The following is a 19,876-nucleotide window of genomic DNA, read 5'->3' as shown; positions in this document are numbered from 1 at the left end:
GCTAAAAATGATTACCCACTTTAACTGATTATTTTTTGAGGAACCAATAGATACAAATTATAGCTGTCTCAGATTAGTATACTGAGTTTTTAAGATAACAACACATTCAGCACAAATATGAGTGCTGTGACATTGGGGATTCCCCAAAAATGGCAAGTAGTAGACAGACTCCGTTTAAACATAATGAATGATGGTGAAAACACTGAGGAGCTTGTTTATAAGTTCTTTTTAAGGCAAATCCTTTATGTCATTACACCATGTACAACCATGTAGAGATACATTGTTTATTTTAGGGGAATATATATCAAAGGGGACACATAGTTGCATCTTTTAAATAGAAGAGATACAGCCCTGGCTGATGTGGCTCAATGGGTAGAGTGCCGCCTTGCAAACTGAAAGGTCTCGTGTTCAATTCTCCTTCAGTGCGCATGCCTGGGTTGCAGGCCAGATGTCCCCAGTTAGGGGTTGAGAGAGGCAACTGACTGTTGTTTCTCTCCCTTCCCCTCTCTCTGAAAATAAATAAAATCTTTAAATTAAAAAAAAGAGATATGTTTGTGCTATTGCTCCAGAAATTAACATATTAGGATCTCTGAATGGAAAACCCACAGAAGCAGACTTGGGTTTAACGTATAACATCAGTATGTCAACATAATATCCTTATCATCTGTGGAGCACCTGCTGAGAACCAGAGCGCAGCATGGGCGTCTACCTGTGTCGTCTCATGTAATCCTCATAGCTCTTGAGGTTCATATTCTCATCGTACAGATGAAGAAACTGAAGTTCAAAGAGGCTCAGAATCAACAAATAAGTGCCCAAAGCCCTTAAAAGCTCACACCTTTTTTACTACAAAATTATTAGTGAAAGCATCATATTCTTAGTCATTTCAAATTAGAGTTAGGAATGCATACATTGGACTTAGTACTTTTGCTATTCAAATGCATACACACATTTGTCAGGCAGAACCAGGTTATCCCACTCATTAACTATCTGACACTCCCTGAGCTTGGTCCCGGATCCCACATACAGTTTGAATGTTTGCTGGGCAGATGGGGGACAGATAGGCGGGGGGCGGGGCGGTTTGAGCCATCTTCCCTAGAAGTTACATTGAAGCACTCATTTTAGGAGTGGGAGATTATCTTTCACTAAACTAATGGCTTTTTCATTAAGGGAAAAAAGCACGCTTATAATTTCATTAGAAAAGTTTATATAATTTACCTGTGAAAAAATGATTTCAGATGCTGACTTGGGACGCTGTCTCACGGCAGATGGTCTTTACCTGTATACTACTAACTCGGTCGGAAGAGGAGTAAGCAAATTGGGCTCTGGATTACATGGTACTCTCAGGTGAGTTGCATGGAATTTGCTGAATCATGTGGCCAGAACATTTCCTCCTTATGTAAGCCTCCAGGAGGGAGGCGAATGCTGACTCTCCCTCTACGGACTAGTAATGGGTTTGAACAAACTCATCTGTTTCTGGTTTTCACTTACTGTTACCCACCCCTACATTCTGTCAGTGCATTTCCGCTTTGGTTTTCCTCTAAAGAGTCTGGTAGCCCTAAGATCATTGTTTTAACCAGAAATTCCTCTATGATGATGATGTCTATTAGTTTCTCCTCCATGTTGATAAAGGGACATTTTCTAGTTAAGTCTCTTCATACTTGGGCTTGACATTGGCTTAGCACTGATTTTCATTGGGGTATAAGGTCTATGAATTGCTGCCAAAAGAAACCACAGTCTGAGATCTTTTTATATATTTAATTAGACCTTTTCCCCAACTTTTTATCCTCTCCAGTTTGTTATAGGAAATGAATATTTGCCCTAGTCTATCAGTCCCGAAGTTAATGTAATATATTCACTCTCCTTTAGATTGTTTGCATTCTTAGTCACATACAAAATCAAGTGGAAAGTGTCTGTTGTAGCTCGTTGTGAGGTTTCGGACCCAGCCAGGTACCCAGCCTGTGTGCCTTTCTTTTCCCACAGAGGGTTCGTCTACTGCCGGAATGAGGAGCTGGAACCAGGATGGGTTGCTTTCGGCAGCGGCAGTCTTCTCCACCGGCCTGTGTCTTTTGATAACAAACCTCACTCCCTTTTCCAGGTCATCGACCAGAATACCCTTCAGGTAAAGAACAGAAAGCCAAGGCATTGTCTGTGTATCTTGGAGACAGTAAGGGAAATTCTGACTTTGTCAGAAGTGCTGATGACACAGTTGATACAGCTTCCTGCCGGAGTGCCGTCCTTTGGTGTCTGGGCATTCTGTTTTTTGTCTAATGTCTTAGAGTTTTCCCACATGATTTGCGTGAATGTGCTCCCTAAGAGTATGTAAGGCCAACAGCAAGCTTTTTTTATTGTTATTGAAAAAAATTGTAGAGAGTCAGAGATGGTATAAATACTAGCTGCTTGTTTTCTTTTTTTAAAACCAGATCTATTTTGGGAAGATATCACTTCCCTATTCAATTTGTTCTAAATAGCCTTTCTGTGGGAATGGGAACTTGGAAATGAGTTTAGCTAAAAATCATTGTATGGATTAAGTTCATCTTTAGTGCTCTCATAGCACTCCGTCAGGATGTTCGCTACCTCATACTGAATTACCTGCTCCTGTGTCTTAACTCCTCCCCAAGACCATGCACACCGGACACCTTTTGGTCCGGACCTGGTCTTACTCATCTTTGTGTCCCTAGAATGTAGTGTGGTGCCAACATTTGATTGATGATGATAATAACAAGGATAATAACAAGTACCGTGTCTCTCCCTTTGCCAGGTCCTGGTCTGGGTAATTTACATACACTTGTGAGGCATAACTATGGCAGTTTCATTATAAAGATGAGGCAACTGAAGCTAAGCACATTGCAAGCAGGCAGGCAGAGTTTCTAGTTGAATGAATGAATGTGGCTCAGAGAGGTTAAGTAACTGTCAGAGTCCACACAATCATGGCAGCACAAGAAATTGAATGCAGGATTCTTAGCTCGAGAGTTTGAGCTCTTTTTTTTTTAAGATTGTTTATTTATAGAGAGAGGGAATCGGAGGAAGAAAGAGTGGAAGAGAAACATCACATCAATGTGTGGTTTCTTCTCATGTGGCCCCCGCCCGGGGACCTGATCTTAAATCCAGGCGTGTGCCCTGACTAGGAATTGAACCAGTGATCCTTTGGTTCACAGGCCAGCAATCAATCCACTGAGCTACACCAGCTAGGGCTAGAGTTTGAGCTCTTTACACTACACTTTTTTGTCCTTCAGCCAAAGTTGAACTGAATGGCTAAAGTTCCCATCTGTGGATTGAGTGCCCTGACAGTGTTATATCCAAGACTCAAGCAGGATGTTACATCTCTCTTTGTCACTCAGTTGTGTCTTTCCTGGAGAACCGAGACTGAGTCTTGTTTACCCATTGTGTCTCCAAGGCACATCCTTAGTGCTTACTAACTGTTAAGTGAGTTAAATGAACACACTAGCAAACATGCCCAATTGCCTTTGTTTCTTATCACTAATGCAGACAGATGAGAATATCTCCTATATTTATTTGAAATAGAGTTATTAGTCTGGGAAATAAACAGATGTTTAATCTTGAAACATGATTCACATTTGAAGTGATGTCACTTTCCTGTGTTGTTGCAAAAACTTTGATGTTGTCTGAGAAAGCGGTACGGTCACTAACTGGATCTGTGCATCAGAGCAGTTTGGAGCTAGCTTAGGCCAAGCAGTAGCTGTCAACTTTCTCAGTCACCTGGCGCTATAAATGTCGAAGTGTGGTTACAGCAACTAAAGACTTTCAACTTTTGAGGCAGATAAAACAAGTCTGGGGAAAAGTTCATATGGAGTGAGTTCAGGGGTCAAAGTCATCTTAGGAAAACTAGTGACTCACCCAAAGAGGTGGAATAACTGAAAAGCATTCTTACTGTTCCCTGAAGACACCTGACTTTCTCTAGTTATTTTTATTTTGGGATTTTCGGTTCTGCTTCTACTCTTGGATTTTTTTAAACCAAGTCAGCAGTTTTCTTGGTTCTCATTTTCTCTCATTTTAAATGCTTTTCTCTGGCAGTAAAAATTAGTATGTAACTACACATTTAATGTGAAATGATGCAAAACTTATGCTGAAACCCAGGTGTGTGTAGTGTTAGAAGTACATGCCTTCGTGTGTAGCAGAGTGTTGCTGTTTGTCCGTCTCCTCCTGGCGGGTTTGGGGGGTCCAGGAAGCCCTCGTGTGCTAGTTAGGGTCTCATGTGTGCCTTCATTTAAAAAAAAAAATTTAAACCTTTTTCTCCTTTCCCACTGTCCTTTTCTGCTTTTCCTTTTGGCTTCCCTTTGCCCTTTCTTTTTGGCTCCCTCTCATGTTTATTAAATAACTTTGAGTTCAAGTCTGAATTAAGTGCTGATGATATAAAGATGATTAAGACACAGTTCCTGTCCTTTAAGTATAATTAATAGTCAAATTCATTTACTAAGAATTTCAGAAAGTACTGTTTGCCTAAAGCCTTGTTTTTAATAAATGTTTGATAAAACCCATGTGCATAGCAGATTCAAATGTGTTTAGAAAATACATTTTTAAAAATGTAATTGGAATTAATCTCAAATCTTTTTATTTGTTGCATGGCCAATTGTATGAACTTTTGTATTTTTGTCATGTAATTTTTACATATTCTTAGAGATAAATGTCAGTTCTGTTTTGAACAGGAAGCCTATTAAATTCTTATCTTGGAATGAATGGCATTAATGATGATCTAATCAGTTATTCAGAATTTACATGTCACACTGATGAATTTTGCTTTTTGTGTCCAGGTGTGTCAGATGGTGCCAATGCCAGCGAATCACCTCCCTGTTGGCGGCACCATGAGCACCGTGCACCTTTCTTCAGACGGAACTTACTTCTATTGGATCTGGTCTCCTGCCAGTCTGAATGAGAAAACACCTAAGGGACATTCTGTCTTCATGGACGTTTTCGAACTCCTGGTAAGTTTCACTCTGTGTCTCCCTTTGTGTCTTTGCAGAGACATTTCTGTTTGCTTTCTTTTTATTGGTTTACAAAGGACCTAAGGAACTTGGAGTATGGGCAGTGTGTTCACACTAGCCTCAGACTGATTCTTCTCTTGGATATCTTTGACAGTTTCTTTGATTGGAGTTGTATGACCAAATAAAGCCAAGCTTTCTGAAGGTTAGTGTGGCAAGAGAATGGAGATAACAGTAGTTAAATGTGTAGAGAGTAGAGTTTTAAGTAGAAAGTCTCATGGATTTCCTTGATAATGTGGAATTGAATTACAGTAGCAAGATTGGGTCTTTAATATATTTTGGGAGTCCTTGAGAGAGATGACAATTAAAATTATGAGAAGGCAATTAGTTATTCATCAGATGTTCGCTGACTGCCTACTGAGAGCCAGGCAGTGTTTTCTCTAGGTGGCGGGAATTCAGTGATAGATGAGGTGGATAGGTTCCTTGCTCAAATGGAGCTAGTATTGTAGCTGGTTGGGGGTTGGGTGAACAAATCGGAGGACAAGGTAATTCTAGGTAGTGAAGAAAGAGTAGTAGTTAAGCAGATGAAGAAGCTGGGAAGCAGGGTAGGGAGCATTCTGGGAGAAGGAGACCACAGGTGCGAAGGCTCTGTGGCAGGAGAGAGCACGGGTGTTGTAGGAAAGGACAGTGAGCTAGAGTGGCTGGAATGCGGCTGGAAGGAGAGCTGGGGGCAAGAGGAGGCTGGGGCTATGGTAACCCAGATCTACACTAGATCTGGATTTAGCCACGGGTGGAAACTTAAATTTAAGTAAATCAGAATTAAATACATTTAAAACTTTAGTCGCTCAGCTACATGCGCCACACTTCAAATGCTCAGTAGCCACTGTGGTGGGCTAGTGGCCACCACACTGAGCAGTGAAGACACAGCACAGCTCCCTCATCGAAGACAGTTCTGGTGGACAGTGCTTATCTGGATGGATTTGCAGAGCTGGTAAAGGAGAAAAGGTCTGTGACCAAACCTCATTTGATGATGTAATTTAGAGCCTCTTCTGGGAAGAAATGAGCATTCCTGAAAAATGAAACAAACATTGAAGCCATTTTCTAATAAATTTTAATAGGGTTAAAACTTGTTCTGGGAAAAACCGGGCATCCATCCTGCCAGCTCCCCGTCACTCAGCATTCTAGTAACCTTTAACCAGACATTATTTTCCAGTTAGTTCCTCAGTGTTCTCTAATCATTATCTTTTCCTGTAAAATGGCTCTGCCAGAGTAAATGTTTGAATTGAGCTGCAAGAGATTGTACTACTTGAACATGTATTTATAATTAAATTGTCAGAAAAGCTATTTGTGTTGTTTATTTGTTTTTAACCAGACTTACTTGCTGGTTAAATGATTTACGTCTTTATCCAGTGAGTATTGGGGAATATGTTTTTGTAAAATTAAAAGAAATTGTATTCAAAGAGGCACATGCGCATGGATTCAAACTTAGGTATACCTACCTCCTGGTGCACACTGAGAAGTGGGAGTCCCTTGATTCATCCCCTGGTCAGCGACCCACTGGCAGTCACTTTAGTGTTTCAGCTCTTTGTTCTTCACGTCTCTGAGTAAATGGCTTACATTGCTGTTTTCCTGAATTATCAACTCCATATATTCTGATTTTTTTTTTGCTGTTATAAGTGAGGATTTGGCTAAATTCTTACTCTTAACTTCCTAATGTATTTGCTTCATTTTAATTCCTCTTTGGTTGTTTGTAGCTTACAACTAAATCTTTATTTCTTGTTCCTCAACTCTAAGCAGTGTCTCTTATCCCCATACTTTAGAAGGGGGAGACGAAGCATCCCTTTCTGTCCTGCAGTGTAAGGAAAGCCAAAACTGACAATGTGTGCAGGGGAACCCTGAGACGGAGAGAGGTGCTGCACCCCCTCCTGGCCTTAGAGAGCCTTTGGGATTGGAGGCATCTGGCGTGGTGCAATGCCATCCATGGGGCTGGAGGTCCAAGTTTATGAAACAAACTATCCTTCCCCTTCCTGGTACACACAATATTTGTGCTCAGGTGCTGTTTGCCCAGGCAAAAGACTAGACCTTGGTTTTCTGAGGAAACTGAATAGCCCTGGAAAAAAGACCTTGATACACTGACATTGGGGTTATTTAAGGAAAACCCATGTGATGGGTTTCAATAATCAAGCCTCAGGCATGTGTACAGCATTTCTGATTAGCGCTGAATAGTTTTAAAAAAAAGATACAATAAAAATAAAACGAAAAACAACCCTACAAATAAACTCCAAAACTTTGGAGAGGTGTGTGTGTGGAAGGGAGGAAAACAGATTAAAATTGGTTGGCAAATTACTGATGATTATTTAAGCCAGGCAATGGGTATAAAAGTTCCTCCTTCTTTTATGTACATTTAAAAATTATCCTAATTAAAAGCTTTAAAAATTATTGTAAGAGCAGACAACCAAAGATTTCTAGACAAATGAAGAAAGTCTCCAATTTGTAAATAAAAATAAACAAAATCAGAAAAATAACCCATAGAAGTACAATAAAACTTTATGAACACTAACCACTCTGAAGTGTGAGAAGATACTGCATTTATAAAACAGAATAGGATGTTATGAAAAAGGAACTGTCAGAATGAGAAAGAGTTCTGGAAATTAAAAATTCTATCGTCAAAATTTAAAAATTAATAAAAGGGTTAAAGATAAGAAATTTCCCAGAAAGTCAGACAAAGAAAGAACAGTAAATATGAGAGAGGAACTAAACGACATAGAGAATCCATCTGAAGTCTAAGCAGTTCCAAAAACAGGACAAAGAAGGTGAAGAGGAAGACATAACTAAGAAATCATCTGAATAGAATGTCAGACTAGAGGACACTGGTGTTCAGATTGATGAAAAGTGCCTACACCATGCACGCATGTCCACCTGCAACTTCACCTCATGAGGAATAAAAGAGTGTTGTAAAGCTTCCAGAAATAAAATCTCGTACAACTGATAAGTAGTCAGAAGGGCAGCATACTGTTCAATAGCATTACTGGATGTAAAAATGGAGCAAGGTTTTCAAAATTCTGAAGAAACTGATTTCCAGCCTAGAAGTCAGTAGTCAGAAATATTAATCAAGTGTAAGGACAACATAAAAATGTTTTTAGACAGATAGTTATACAATCAAAAGCCCATACCTGCCCTGGAGGAAACAACAACTTAAACCAGCCTCTTCCGGTGGCATGAAATAAAAAGTTAGGGAGGAAGGAGCCTGCTGTAGATTAAAAGAACAACCTTTGAATCGTATTTTGGAGTCTGAATCGAACAAACCACTGTAAAAAAAATTGGTGCAGGGGGACAGTTTGGAATTTGAATATAAAATGAATATTCGGTGTAACAAGGTGTTATTCTTAACTTATTTTTAAAGTGTAATGGCATTGTGGTTATATAAGAAGATGTCTGTATTTTGAGAGATGCATGGTGAAAGAAGTATTTGGAAGTGGAATTACATGGTATCTGCGATAAAGATACCTGTAATGGTATCTTTAAATTGCATGAGTGGCAAAAGAAGCAGATAACTTAAAACAGGAGTGGCAATACCTATATTGTTGTTGAATCTGGATGATGGATATATATGGAGGTTCATCATACTATATTTTTGTATATGTTTGAAATTTTTTTCTTATTAAATAAAGAAATTTCAAGTACCACTGGCCACTAGTTAAGCAGCTTCTAAAATGCTGACTTGGGAAGCTAAACATGGCTATCTGGCTTACTGCTTGTAGTACTTTCACAGGACGGAACACTGTGAGCCATTAAAAAGTATGAGGCAGATACACACATACTTTTTATGTGCATATGCACAGACCAAAGTAGATTTATTTCCAAGTTACAGTGGGTAGTACCAGAAGCTAGGCTCTACTTGCTCCCTGCTGTGTGTTGGTAGTTGGGGTAGGGAAGCAGATTCTTTATGCAATTGACCTACGTTAATAGCTTTCCTCTCTCAATGGATCGCTCACTACAGCGTAGAGATATGTTTGAGGATATCCTGCCTATGAATAAACAGCTCCCTTGACCCATAACCACCTCCACTCCCTGTTTTTTGGCTTCCCTTTATGGCAAGCAATATTCTTCAAAGAGTTTATTCTTACTGTTTTTTGTTCTTTCCTTTCTAGTCTCTTGAACTTGCTTTAGTCAGGCTTGTATCCTTGTCATGCCACCAAAACAATTCTTTCCAAGTTCACCAGGGACTTCAAAGTCAGCTCTTCATTTTACTTGACCTGTGAGGAGTAGTTAACATGGTTTATCACTCCCAAGTTCTTGAAACTTTTCAATTCGCTTGTGGGACACCCACAGGACTTCTATCGCTGGTTGTTCCTCCCCAGTTCCGTCTTCCCTACTTCTCCACAGTCTCAGGGCCAGGACCTATTTTCAGGATCCCTTCCATCTGCTCTAACTCTCTCCTCGATCTCACCCTGTCTTGTTGCCTTAAACACTTCTGTGTATGTTGATGATGGCTGAAGCCTGCCCCTGGTGTTTATTTGTATATGCACAGAATGTGAGACTTTTCCTGCCCCTCCTGCGGGCTTTCCCATCTCAGTTAATGGCATCTGTGACCTTCCAGTGCTGGCCAGAGACCTTCAGTGTCACTCCCGATTCCCCTTTTTGTTTTCCTTCCCAAATGCTATGTATGTCCAGTTGGCGGATGCTGCCTGCTCTACCTTCAGAGTCACCCAAATCTTACCACCTCTGTAAAGGTACTACATGATTGGGCCCCCTCTTCACCTACCACTCTCCGCACCCACCGTCCTCCGCTGTCTCATGCCACAGCCGGCCTCCTTGCTGACATGCAAAAACACCCAGTGTGCGCCCACCTGGGAACCTCTGTCCTGAGACCTTGTCCTGCAGATAACCCCGTGGCTTGTTCTCCTGCTTTCTCAGGTCTCTGCTCAAATATCACCTTATCAGAAGACCTTTCTTAGGGTGCTCCATAAAGTATTTTATATAAAATAAAATCCTGTCTTTTTATCTCTTTTGCCCTTTCTTTTTCTTTCTTTTTTTAAAAAGATTTTATTTATTTGTTTTTAGAGATAGTTGGGGTAGAGAAGCAGAATCTTTTTTTTTAATTAATTTTATTTAGTTATTTTTCAAGTATAGTTTTTTTGTCTATTTTTCCCATCCCAGCCTCCCCCGCCCCTTGCTCCCCACCTCCCTCCCATTTCCACCCCCCTTAGTTCTCGTCCCTGTGTCCTTCCTATTTGTTCCTCCAAATCCCCCCCCCCTTTTTCCCCTTAACTTCCCTTCCCTCTCCCCTCTGGTCACTGTCCCCTTGTTCTCTATTTCAGTGTCTTTGATTGTTTTTTTTTCTGCTTGCTTGTTTGTTTTGTTGTTTAGCTTCCTGTTAAAGGTGAGATCATATGGTATTTGTCTTTCAGCACCTGGCCTATTTCACTCAGCATAATGCTTTCCAGTTCCATCCATGTTGTTGCAAAAGGTAGTAGCTCCTTCTTTCTCTCGAGAAGCAGAGTCTTTATGCAGTTGTCCTTCTAAGTTAACAGCTAACAGGAGGGACAAAGAGAGGGAGAGAAACATCAGTGTGAGAGAGATACATCGCTTGGTTGCCTCTTGCACACCCCCAGCTGGGGACCTGGCATGCAATGCAGGCATGTGCTCTGACTGGAAATCCAACCAGCGACCCTTTGGTTCACAGGCTGGCATTCAGTCCACTGAACACACCAGCCAGGGCTAAAATTGTATATTTTTAAGGCATAAAATGTAATGATTTGATATATGTATATATTGTGAAAGTGTCACAATCAAGTTAGTTAACACATCCATCACTTCATATTTACCATAGTTGTGTGTGTGTATGTTGAGAACATTTAAGATCTACTCTCTTAGCAGATTTCAAGTCTATAATACAGTATTATTAACTGTAGTCCCATGCTGGACGTTAGAACCCCAGAACTTAGTCATCTTCTAACTGTAAGTCTGTAGCCTTTGACAAGAGTTTCCCCATGTCCCTAACCCTGCAGCCCCTAGCAATTATCACACTACTTTCTGCTTCTAAGAATTCAACTTTTTAAAAAAAGGTTTTATTTATTTATTTTTAGAGAGAGGGGAAGGGAAGGAGAAAGAGAGGGAGAGAAACATCAGTGTGCAAGAGATACATCAGTTGGTTGCCACTCACATGCCCCCAGTTGGGAACTCAGCCTGCAACCCAGGCATGTGCCCCAGCTGGAAATCAAACCAGCAGCCCCTCAGTTCACAGGCTGGCACTTAATCCAATGAGCCATACGAGCCAGGGCGAACTCAACTTTTTTATTTTCCAGGTATTAGTGAGTTCATGCAGTATTTGTCTTTCTCTGTCTCACTTGTTTCACTTAACACAGTGCCCTCAAGTTTCATTCATATTATCATAAATGGTAGAATTTCTCTCTATTTTTCTTTTTTAATCCTCACCCAAGGATACGTTTATTGATTTCAGAGAGAGAGAGGAAGGGAGATGCTGTCCATCCTGACAGACAGGTGACCAACCATTCCAGTTTGCCTGAGACTGAGATTTCTCAGGACGTGGGCCTTACAGTGCTAACACCCAGACAGTCCTGGGCAAACTGGAATGGTTGTACAATCCAGGAGGAGGGAACAGCAAGTACAAGGCCTAGAGTCAGGAGAAGCTTGGGCACTTGGAGGAGGGACAGAGTCCAGAGAGAGACAGAGAAGAAGGGAACTAAGTGAAACATCTGTTGCCTCCCATACACATCCCAACTTGGGATCGAACTTACAGCCTAGGTATTTGCCCTGATCAGGGATTGAACCTGCAGCCTTTTGGTGCTGGGATGATGCTCCAACCAACTGAGCCATGCAGCCAGGGTCCAAATGGTATCATTTCCTTCTTTATGGCTGGATACTGCAACTCTTTACTTGGCTGATTCATGATACATTTTGGCTCCTAAATAGTGTAAGTATTTATCATGTAGATATGGCTAATGATAATTATTGGAAAGAATTATGATTGCACCCAGGTACTTGGAAATACTGACAAGCTGTAGTGACAGTTATATTGTTTTAATGTTTTAAAAGTACTGTTTTAATTTATTTTTTTATTGATTATGCCATTACAGTTGTTCTATTTCCCCCTTCATTCCCCTCCACCCTACACCCCGTCCCCACCATTATCCCCCCTTTAGTTTATGACCATGTGTCTCAAGTTCTTTAGATTCTATATTTCCCATACGATTCTTGCCCCCCCATCAATTTTCTATCTACTGTCTATGCTACTTATTTTCTGTACCTTCTCCCCCCTTCTCCTCCTCCCACTCCCCTATTGCTAACCCTCCTTGAGATCTTCATTTCTATGTTTCTGCTCCTGATCTAGCTGTCCTTTTAGTTTGCTTTTGTTTTAGGTGTGGTTGTTAATAACTGTGAGTTTGCTGTCCTTTCACTGTTCATGTTTTTTTAACTTCTTTTTTTTAGATAAGTCCCTTTAGCATTTCATATCATAAGGGCTTGGTGATGATGAACTCCTTGAATTTGATCTTATCTGAGAAGCACTTTATCTGTCCTTCCATTCTAAATGAAAGTTTTGCTGGATAGAGCAGTCTTGGTTGTAGGTCTTTGGATTTCATGACTTGGAATACCTCTTTCCAGCCCCTTCTTGCCTGTAAGGTCTCTTTTGAGAAATCCACTGACAGTCTGATGGGAACTCCTTTGTAGGTAGCTGTCCCCTTATTTCTTGCTGCTTCTAGGATTCTCTCCTTCATTTTAATCTTGGCTAATGTAATGATAATGTGCTTTGGTGTGTTCCTTCTTGGGTCCAACTTCTTCGAGACTCTCTGAGATTCCTGGATTTCCTGGAAGTCTATTGCCTTTGCCAGATTAGGGAATTTCTCCTTTATTATTTGTTCAAATAAGTTTTCCACTGGTGGCTGTTCCTCTTCCCCTTCTGGTACCCCTATAATTGGGATGTTGGAGCATTGAAAGATGTCCTGGAGGATCCTAAGACTCTCCTCATTTTTTTGAATTCTTGTTTCTTCATATTTTTCTGTTTGGTCATTTTTTTCTTCCTTCTGGTCCACTCCTTTGATTTGAGTCACAGGTTTTTTTTTTCCCATCACTATTGGTTTCCTGTGCAGTTCCATTCATTTCAATTAGTTTAGCCTTCATTTGTTCCTCAAATTTGTGACTAAAATCAACCAGTTCTGTGAGGATCCTGATCACCAGTGTTTTGAACTGTGCATCTGAACGTTTGCTATCTCTTGGTCGCTTAGAAGTATTGGCTCTGAGGCTTTGAGCTGTTCTTGAGCCATAATGTTTTAGTCTGTTCTCGCCTGCTATGTATGAGGGGCGGAGCCTTAGGTGTTGACCAGGGTGAAGTGACCCAGGTCACTAGGTTGTGATGCTGTATGTGGGGGCGGGGTCAGAGAGGGGCAATAGTATTTGTTCTGCTCTCTCTCAGATTTCTGTCCCCTCTGCCACTTCCCACAAGCAAATTGGGCCCTTCTGGTGCTGGTTCCCTCGTGCGTGGGCTTGTGTACCCTCCAGGACCCTGTGGGTCTCTAAACAAACTCTCCCGGCACCTCGACCCTGAAAGTCTTTCCAATTGGTGCTTTCAGGCTCTAATTCCTGTCACTGGGGCCCTAGCCTGAGTAGTCTGTCTCACTGTTCTCCTTCGCTTGGTTTATCTGGGCTGGAATGTGTGACCTCAGTCAGTCAGCCCCACCCTGTGCCCTCACTGGGTCTGCATGGTGCCACCCCACGCCTGGGATCCGCCAACCACCGCCCGCGCTCCTGGGTTGTCTGGCCGATCTTTCCTGCCTGACCCCACTCTGCCGCTGACTCTTCCCCTCTTACCAGTCTGGCTGAATGGTTTGTTGTTGTCGGACTTCCATACAGTTCAATTTTCTGTGTTTTGGTTGTGTTTTTGTTACTAAAACTTTGTTGTCTTTAAACTTGGTTGTGCGAGGAGGCACAGTGTTTCTACCTATGCTTCCATCTTGTCCAGAAGTCCCAAGATTTAAAGACTCTTAAAGAGACTAAATAAGTATAGAAGAAGCCATTTATATAATCATAAAAAATTATATATTTTGGAATCTTGAACACTACCAGTGTTATTCCATTGTGTCATTTTTCATGAAAAAGCAACTGAGTTTAACCTATAATCTAGGCCTTTTGATACCTAGGATTGAGGGAAAATGAAAGGATTACCCCAAATGAATAGGTATCAGAGTGTAGGATCTAACTAACCATGCTCGCTTCTCAGAAGGAATTCTTAATGACTCAATGGCATTATATAATTAATCATTATTATATAAGGTAGACTAGAGAAATATAGTTAGTAGTATGATGTAAAGAAATGGCACATAGAGAACCCTACCTAACTTATAAACTATTATTAATAGAAGACAACCTCTAACAGGTGGACCAGAGATTTTCTGATATCAGGAGTATTTCAGTTACTGCTGTTGAACCACCCCAGAGTAAGTGACTGCAATCAACAGCAATTTTTAGGTTGACCGGCCTTAGCTGGGTGGTGGTTCTCTGCATGGGGAAGCTGAGGTCGCACGCACAGCTTCATTCAGCTTGGAGCTTGGCTGGGGCTGTAACATTCAAGATGGCCTCTCACCTGCCAAGTCTCTCTACAGCTGACATCAGTGATCTTGTCCGAACCTCTTGACAGCACAGAAACTGGCTTTCTATGGGAATTTTTCAAGAGGACAAGTGCTTATCAAACCTCTGCTTACATCATGCTTTGTAACGGCCACGCCCAGAGTCATTGTCGGGGCGGGGGGGGGGGGGACTGAATGACAGTGTGAATACCAGGATGCTTCATGCACTGAGGTCACTAATGTGACAGTCTGCCACTTGGAGTCACAGGCCTTTTGAGGCTCTAAGACACTTAGAATTCTGGCATTTAAAATTGTAGAATAGTGAGGCCTGGAATCTCCCTGCCTGGTGTGGTTACTTCTACATTGGACAACCCCTGCCCGAGAGCACTCTATAACTCTTTTTTACCCTTCCAGAGCACCTGTTTTCTTCTGAGAGTTCTTTTTGCCCCCATGTGAGCTCTATAAACTGCTGTTCTTTTTTTTTTTTTTTAAGATTTTATTTATTTATTTATTTTTAGAGAGGGGAAGGGAAAGAAGGAAATATTAATTGGTTGTCTCTCACACACCCCCAGCCAGGGACCTGGCCCATAGCCCAGGTGGGGAATCGAACTGGTGACCCTTCAGTTCACAGGCCAGTGCTCCATCCAGTGAGCCACACCAGCCAGGGCAAACTGCTGTTCTTTAGATAGATTTAGTGACAATTGTCCTACTATTTTGTCCTCTTTATGTACCTTCCTAAACACATGGCCACACCAGGTTCCTTTCCCCTTCTCCCTTTGGGTTTGTTTCCTTTGAATTACGATCCAGATGATTAGGATGCCCTTCGCTGGCTCAGTATTAATGAGGCTCCCACTAGTTGCCTTGTCTGGGCAGCTGGGCAGCAGGCCTTGGTTTTCAAGGAGCTAACATTAGAGTGTAAGGAGGGAGGCAGTAAGGAAGCAAACAAGAGGAATGAAATAATTTCAGCTGGTGGTAAGTGCTGGGACGAAAGTAAGACAGGAGACTGTGATAGTGAGTAGGGAACTACTGTAGTCGGCCTGGCTGACAGGGCGGTGCTAAGAAAGGGACATTTGAGCCGAGGCCTGAATCGATAAGCAGCCATCCATCCTGACAGGTGACCAGCCATCCCAGTTTGACCAAGACTGAGATTTCTCAGGACGTGGGACTTTCGGTGCTAACGCCCAGACAGTCCTGGGCAAACTGGAGTCGTACAGTCCAGGAGGAGGGAACAGCCAGTACAAGGCCTAGAGTTAGGAGAAGCTTGAGCACTTGGAGGAGGGACAGAAGCCGACGTGGCTGAAAGTGTAGTGTGAAAGGGCAAGCCAAGGCTGCGAGGTCAGTGGAGGTTGGACCGTGTGGCCTTAGCCAGGAGTTTGGATTTCATTACAAGTGCATTGGGGGGCCACCGCAGGCTTTCAGACAGGGAAGGACATGGTTTTATTTACATGTGATATTGACCATTGGCTGGTGTGTGGGGATGAAGTGTGGGGGGGCCAAGGTGGAAACAGGGAGACCAGAAAAAGCAGGCTTGAGATGATGGTGGCTTGGGTCAGGGAGGGGAACTTCCCATCACCACTAACCAACCCTGTGCTGTTTCTGACTCCTCTCAGCCTCTTCTCCTTCTTTCTAAGTCTGTGGCTTTTTAATCCTGAGGAGCTTCCCAGGTTTATCCCTGTGCAGAACCTCACTCTGCTTCTCACTTGTGTCTTAGCAGGTTTTCTTTTCACTGTTTCCAATGCACTTGAACACAATAATACAGTTTTTCTTTTTTTTAAATTTTTTTATTGATTATGCTGTTACAGTTGTTCTATTCCCCCTTTATTCCCCTCCACCCTACCCCCCCATCCCCACCATCACCCCCCCTTTAGTTTATGACCATGTGTCTCAAGTCCTTTAGATTCTATATTTCCCATGCTATTCTTGCCCCCCATCTATTTTCTATCTACTGTCTATGCTACTTATTTTCTGTACCTTCTCCCCCCTTCTCCTCCTCCCACTCCCCCTGTTGCTAACCCTCCTTGAGATCTTCATTTCTATGTTTCCACTCCTGATCTAGCTGTCCTTTTAGTTTGCTTTTGTTTTAGGTGTGGTTCTTAATAACTGTGAGTTTGTTGTCCTTTCACTGTTCATGTTTCTTTAACTTCTTTTTCTTCGATAAGTCCCTTTAACGTTTCATATAATAAGGGCTTGGTGATGATGAACTCCTTGAATTTGATCTTATCTGAGAAGCACCTTATGTGTCCTTCCATTTTAAATGAAAGTTTTGCTGGATAGAGCAATCTTGGTTGTAGGTCTTTAGATTTCATGACTTGGAATACCTCTTTCCAGCCCCTTCTTGCCTGTAAGGTCTCTTTTGAGAAATCCACTGACAGTCTGATGGGGACTCCTTTGTAGGTGACTGTCCCCTTAGCTCTTGCTGCTTCTAGGATTCTCACCTTCATTTTAATCTTGGCTAATGTAATGATGATGTGCCTTGGTGTGTTCCTTCTTGGGTCCAACTTCTTTGGTACTCTCTGAGCTTCCTGGATTTCTTGGAAGTCTATTTCCTTTGCCAGATTGGGGAAATTCTCCTTTATTATTTGTTCAAATAAGTTTTCCACTGGTGGCTGTGCCTTTCCCCCTTCTGGTACCCCTATAATTCAGATGTTGGAGCATTTAAAGATGTCCTGGAGGATCCTAAGACTCTCCTCATTTCTTTGAATTCTTGCTTCTTGACTCTTTTCTGTTTGGCCATTATTTGCTTTCTTCTGGTCCACTCCATTGATTGGAGTCCCAGTTTCCTTTTCATTGCTATTGGTGTCCTGTGCAATTCCATTCATTTCAATTAGTTTCACCTTCATATATTTGTCTAATTTGTCCATATAATCAACCAGTTCTGTGAGGATCCTGATCACCAATTTTTTAAACTGTGCGTCTGTGAGTTTTGCTATTTCTTCATCGCTTAGATTTATTTCTGGGGCTCTGAGATCCTCCTGCGCCATTCTTGGTCTGTTCGGGCCCTTTAAGTGTGAGAAGCGGCGGCTTGGATTCCCAGGTTGCTGGGTTGTGACGCTGTATGTGGGGGCGTGGCCATGGCCAGAGCGGGGAAATGGCGACCCCCTCTGCCGCTTCTCACAGCTGGGTGCGGAGGAGCAGTGCCTTAGGTGGTTCACCTGGGCCGGGCCACTCAGAGTCGCTGGGGTATGACGCTGTATGTGGAGGTGGGGTCAGAGCAGGGAAATGGCGGCGCCCTCCACTGCCGCTTGCCGTGGGGACCTGCCGGCCCGGTCCAACCGCCCACTCCCTCGCCTGTCCACCCTCGCACAAATGCAAGACCTCAGTCAACACGCAGCCCCGGGCCGGCTGTCTCCCCCGAGGTCGCTCACCTGGTTGCTCGCTGGGTCGCTCACTAGGTCTGACCCTGCGCCTGGATTCCGCGGGCCTGAGTGTGTTTGGCCGAGTCCTCCTGTGCAACCCTGCTCCGCCAGCCGCTGGTTTCGCCCCTTACCGGTCAGGCTGAAGAATTTGTTGTTAACAGACTTCCGAAAAGTTCAATTTTCCGTGTTCTGGCTGTGTTTTCTGTTGCTAATATTTAGTTTTCTCTAATCCTGGTTGTGGGAGAAGGCACGGCACATCCACCTATGCCTCCATCTTGGCGGAAGTCAATAATACAGTTTTTCTTAAGTTGCCCATTTTTTCCCCTCATAGGGCCAGGTTTTGTTTTTTTCCCCCATTTGATAGGAGCATTTAATCTTTTACACTTACATTGATTTTTCATAGGTTGCCTTCAAAGAGCTGAATGTAATTTCAACTCCTTAACAGTTAAGGAGTAGTTACATTTATACAATCCTAAAATTATTTTGGCCCTTTGAAGGCAACCATTAGGCTGATGTGGTCCCTGGTGAAAATAAGTTTGACACCCCTGGGCTAGCTCTAATTCTAGGCAAACCTTCACTTGAATAAGTGGAAATGTTGAACCAACAAATAAGAGGGCAAGGCAGGAACTATGTTGGCTTTGCTCACTAACAAAGTACTTTACGCATAGTACTCATGTTATAAAACAAACCAGGACTGTGTTCTATCCCCAAGACTAAGGAAGGAGAACCCCAAGATGGCTGGCATCCATGGCACAGCCTACGTGGAAGCCAAAGATAAGGTAGATGGCTTTGGTTTTAGGTTATTCGTGGAGCATCAAGAATGTCCACTTGTTAAAGGGTGCTGAGTTAAGTAACTGCCCAGGGTTAAGAAGCAGCAGTAGAAAACAAACAGCATTTTTAGACTCAAAGAATCCCTTTCCCTTATCACTTGTAATTAGTGAGTCATAAAAGTCTACCCCACTCTGTATAGCTCTTTCCTGGCTGTGCTCCTGAATTTGCTTGCTTTCTCTTGCCTCTTCTGTTACCAACCTTTCACTTTGGACTCCTTTGCTTTTCATTTGCTTCTTATAAGCCTTGCTACTTTGTACTCCCATTCCATTTTACCTTTATACCCACAGCTGAAGGCCAGTCCTGGCCACCTATTCTGGGGGCACCAGTTTCTGAGACTCGAGCCAGCTGTAGGAGCCCAGGTCTGGAAGGGGGCAGTGGGACACAGAGGCTGTCTGAGATGTATTAATATGCGAGACATTTGACAGCAAATGAAAGTGGAGAAAAGGGATAGTATTTCCATGGGTCACCAAGGTTGTGTTTAAGGTCTCAGAGACCTGTGAATATTTGAAACTGAGGAGCACAGAGTTAATAGAGAGGGAGACGCTGGTGACGAAGGAGCAGACGGAGTTGATTAAGGGAGCAGTTAGAGAGGAGGCAGAGAGGGAAGACTTAACCTTAAATAACATGAGGCGAAGTGCTTCCACCTCTGAAGTCAGAGGAAAGGAGGAATAAATGCGGCAGAACACAGATTCTTGAGTTGGAAGAAGGATGAGTGTGAGCAGCTGACAGGAAGGTGGTCTGGGTCTTTTTACCACTAAGGGCGGCCAAGTGGTCTGCTTAAAGTCGAGTTCAAAACTGATAAAGGAATTTTGAAATCATCACTCCAGGGGTTTTTCTGGGGAATAATCAAGTGATGAATGAGAACTGCCAAGCACCAGCAGGGTCCGGTTGGCATTGGCATGTATTTTTAGCAAAGTCTGCCTTTCTACCAGTGCCCAAACAGTGGGGCCAATGCTGGCTGCTGTTAATACAGAGTTTTGATTTTAGCCACTAATGAAATTTCAAGAAGACATTATCCTCATAGTTGTATTTAATATTAATAGTAAATAAAAAACTGATTTGTTTTCCTCTCAGCATACTTGTACCTGTCAGAAGCTTGTAATTAGTGAGGGCTGCCTCTGAAATTCAATATAAGGAATTTTAATCAACAGCCTTTCATAGAATTTAT

At 42.5% G+C, this 19,876-nt stretch overlaps 1 protein-coding gene across 7 annotated transcripts in view; it reads left to right on the top strand.

The window, feature by feature from the left end:
• Window positions 1-19,876, top strand: part of HECTD4 (HECT domain E3 ubiquitin protein ligase 4) — a 170,842-nt gene that overhangs the window by 45,850 nt on the left and 105,116 nt on the right. For all 7 annotated transcript variants that reach the window (XM_053669735.1, XM_053669734.1, XM_037133514.2 and 4 more), the window contains exons 5-7: window positions 1,236-1,344; window positions 1,981-2,119; window positions 4,770-4,940. In XM_053669735.1, coding sequence (XP_053525710.1) covers window positions 1,236-1,344; window positions 1,981-2,119; window positions 4,770-4,940 — 419 coding nt within the window. The remainder of the gene's footprint in view (window positions 1-1,235; window positions 1,345-1,980; window positions 2,120-4,769; window positions 4,941-19,876) is intronic.

Source organism: Artibeus jamaicensis, unplaced genomic scaffold (assembly GCF_021234435.1).
Source record: "Artibeus jamaicensis isolate MK-2021 breed Jamaican fruit bat unplaced genomic scaffold, CSHL_Jam_final contig_525, whole genome shotgun sequence".
Lineage (NCBI taxonomy): Eukaryota > Metazoa > Chordata > Mammalia > Chiroptera > Phyllostomidae > Artibeus > Artibeus jamaicensis.
Note: the sequence above shows the minus strand (reverse complement) of the source record. Positions and strands in the feature narration are given on the sequence as shown.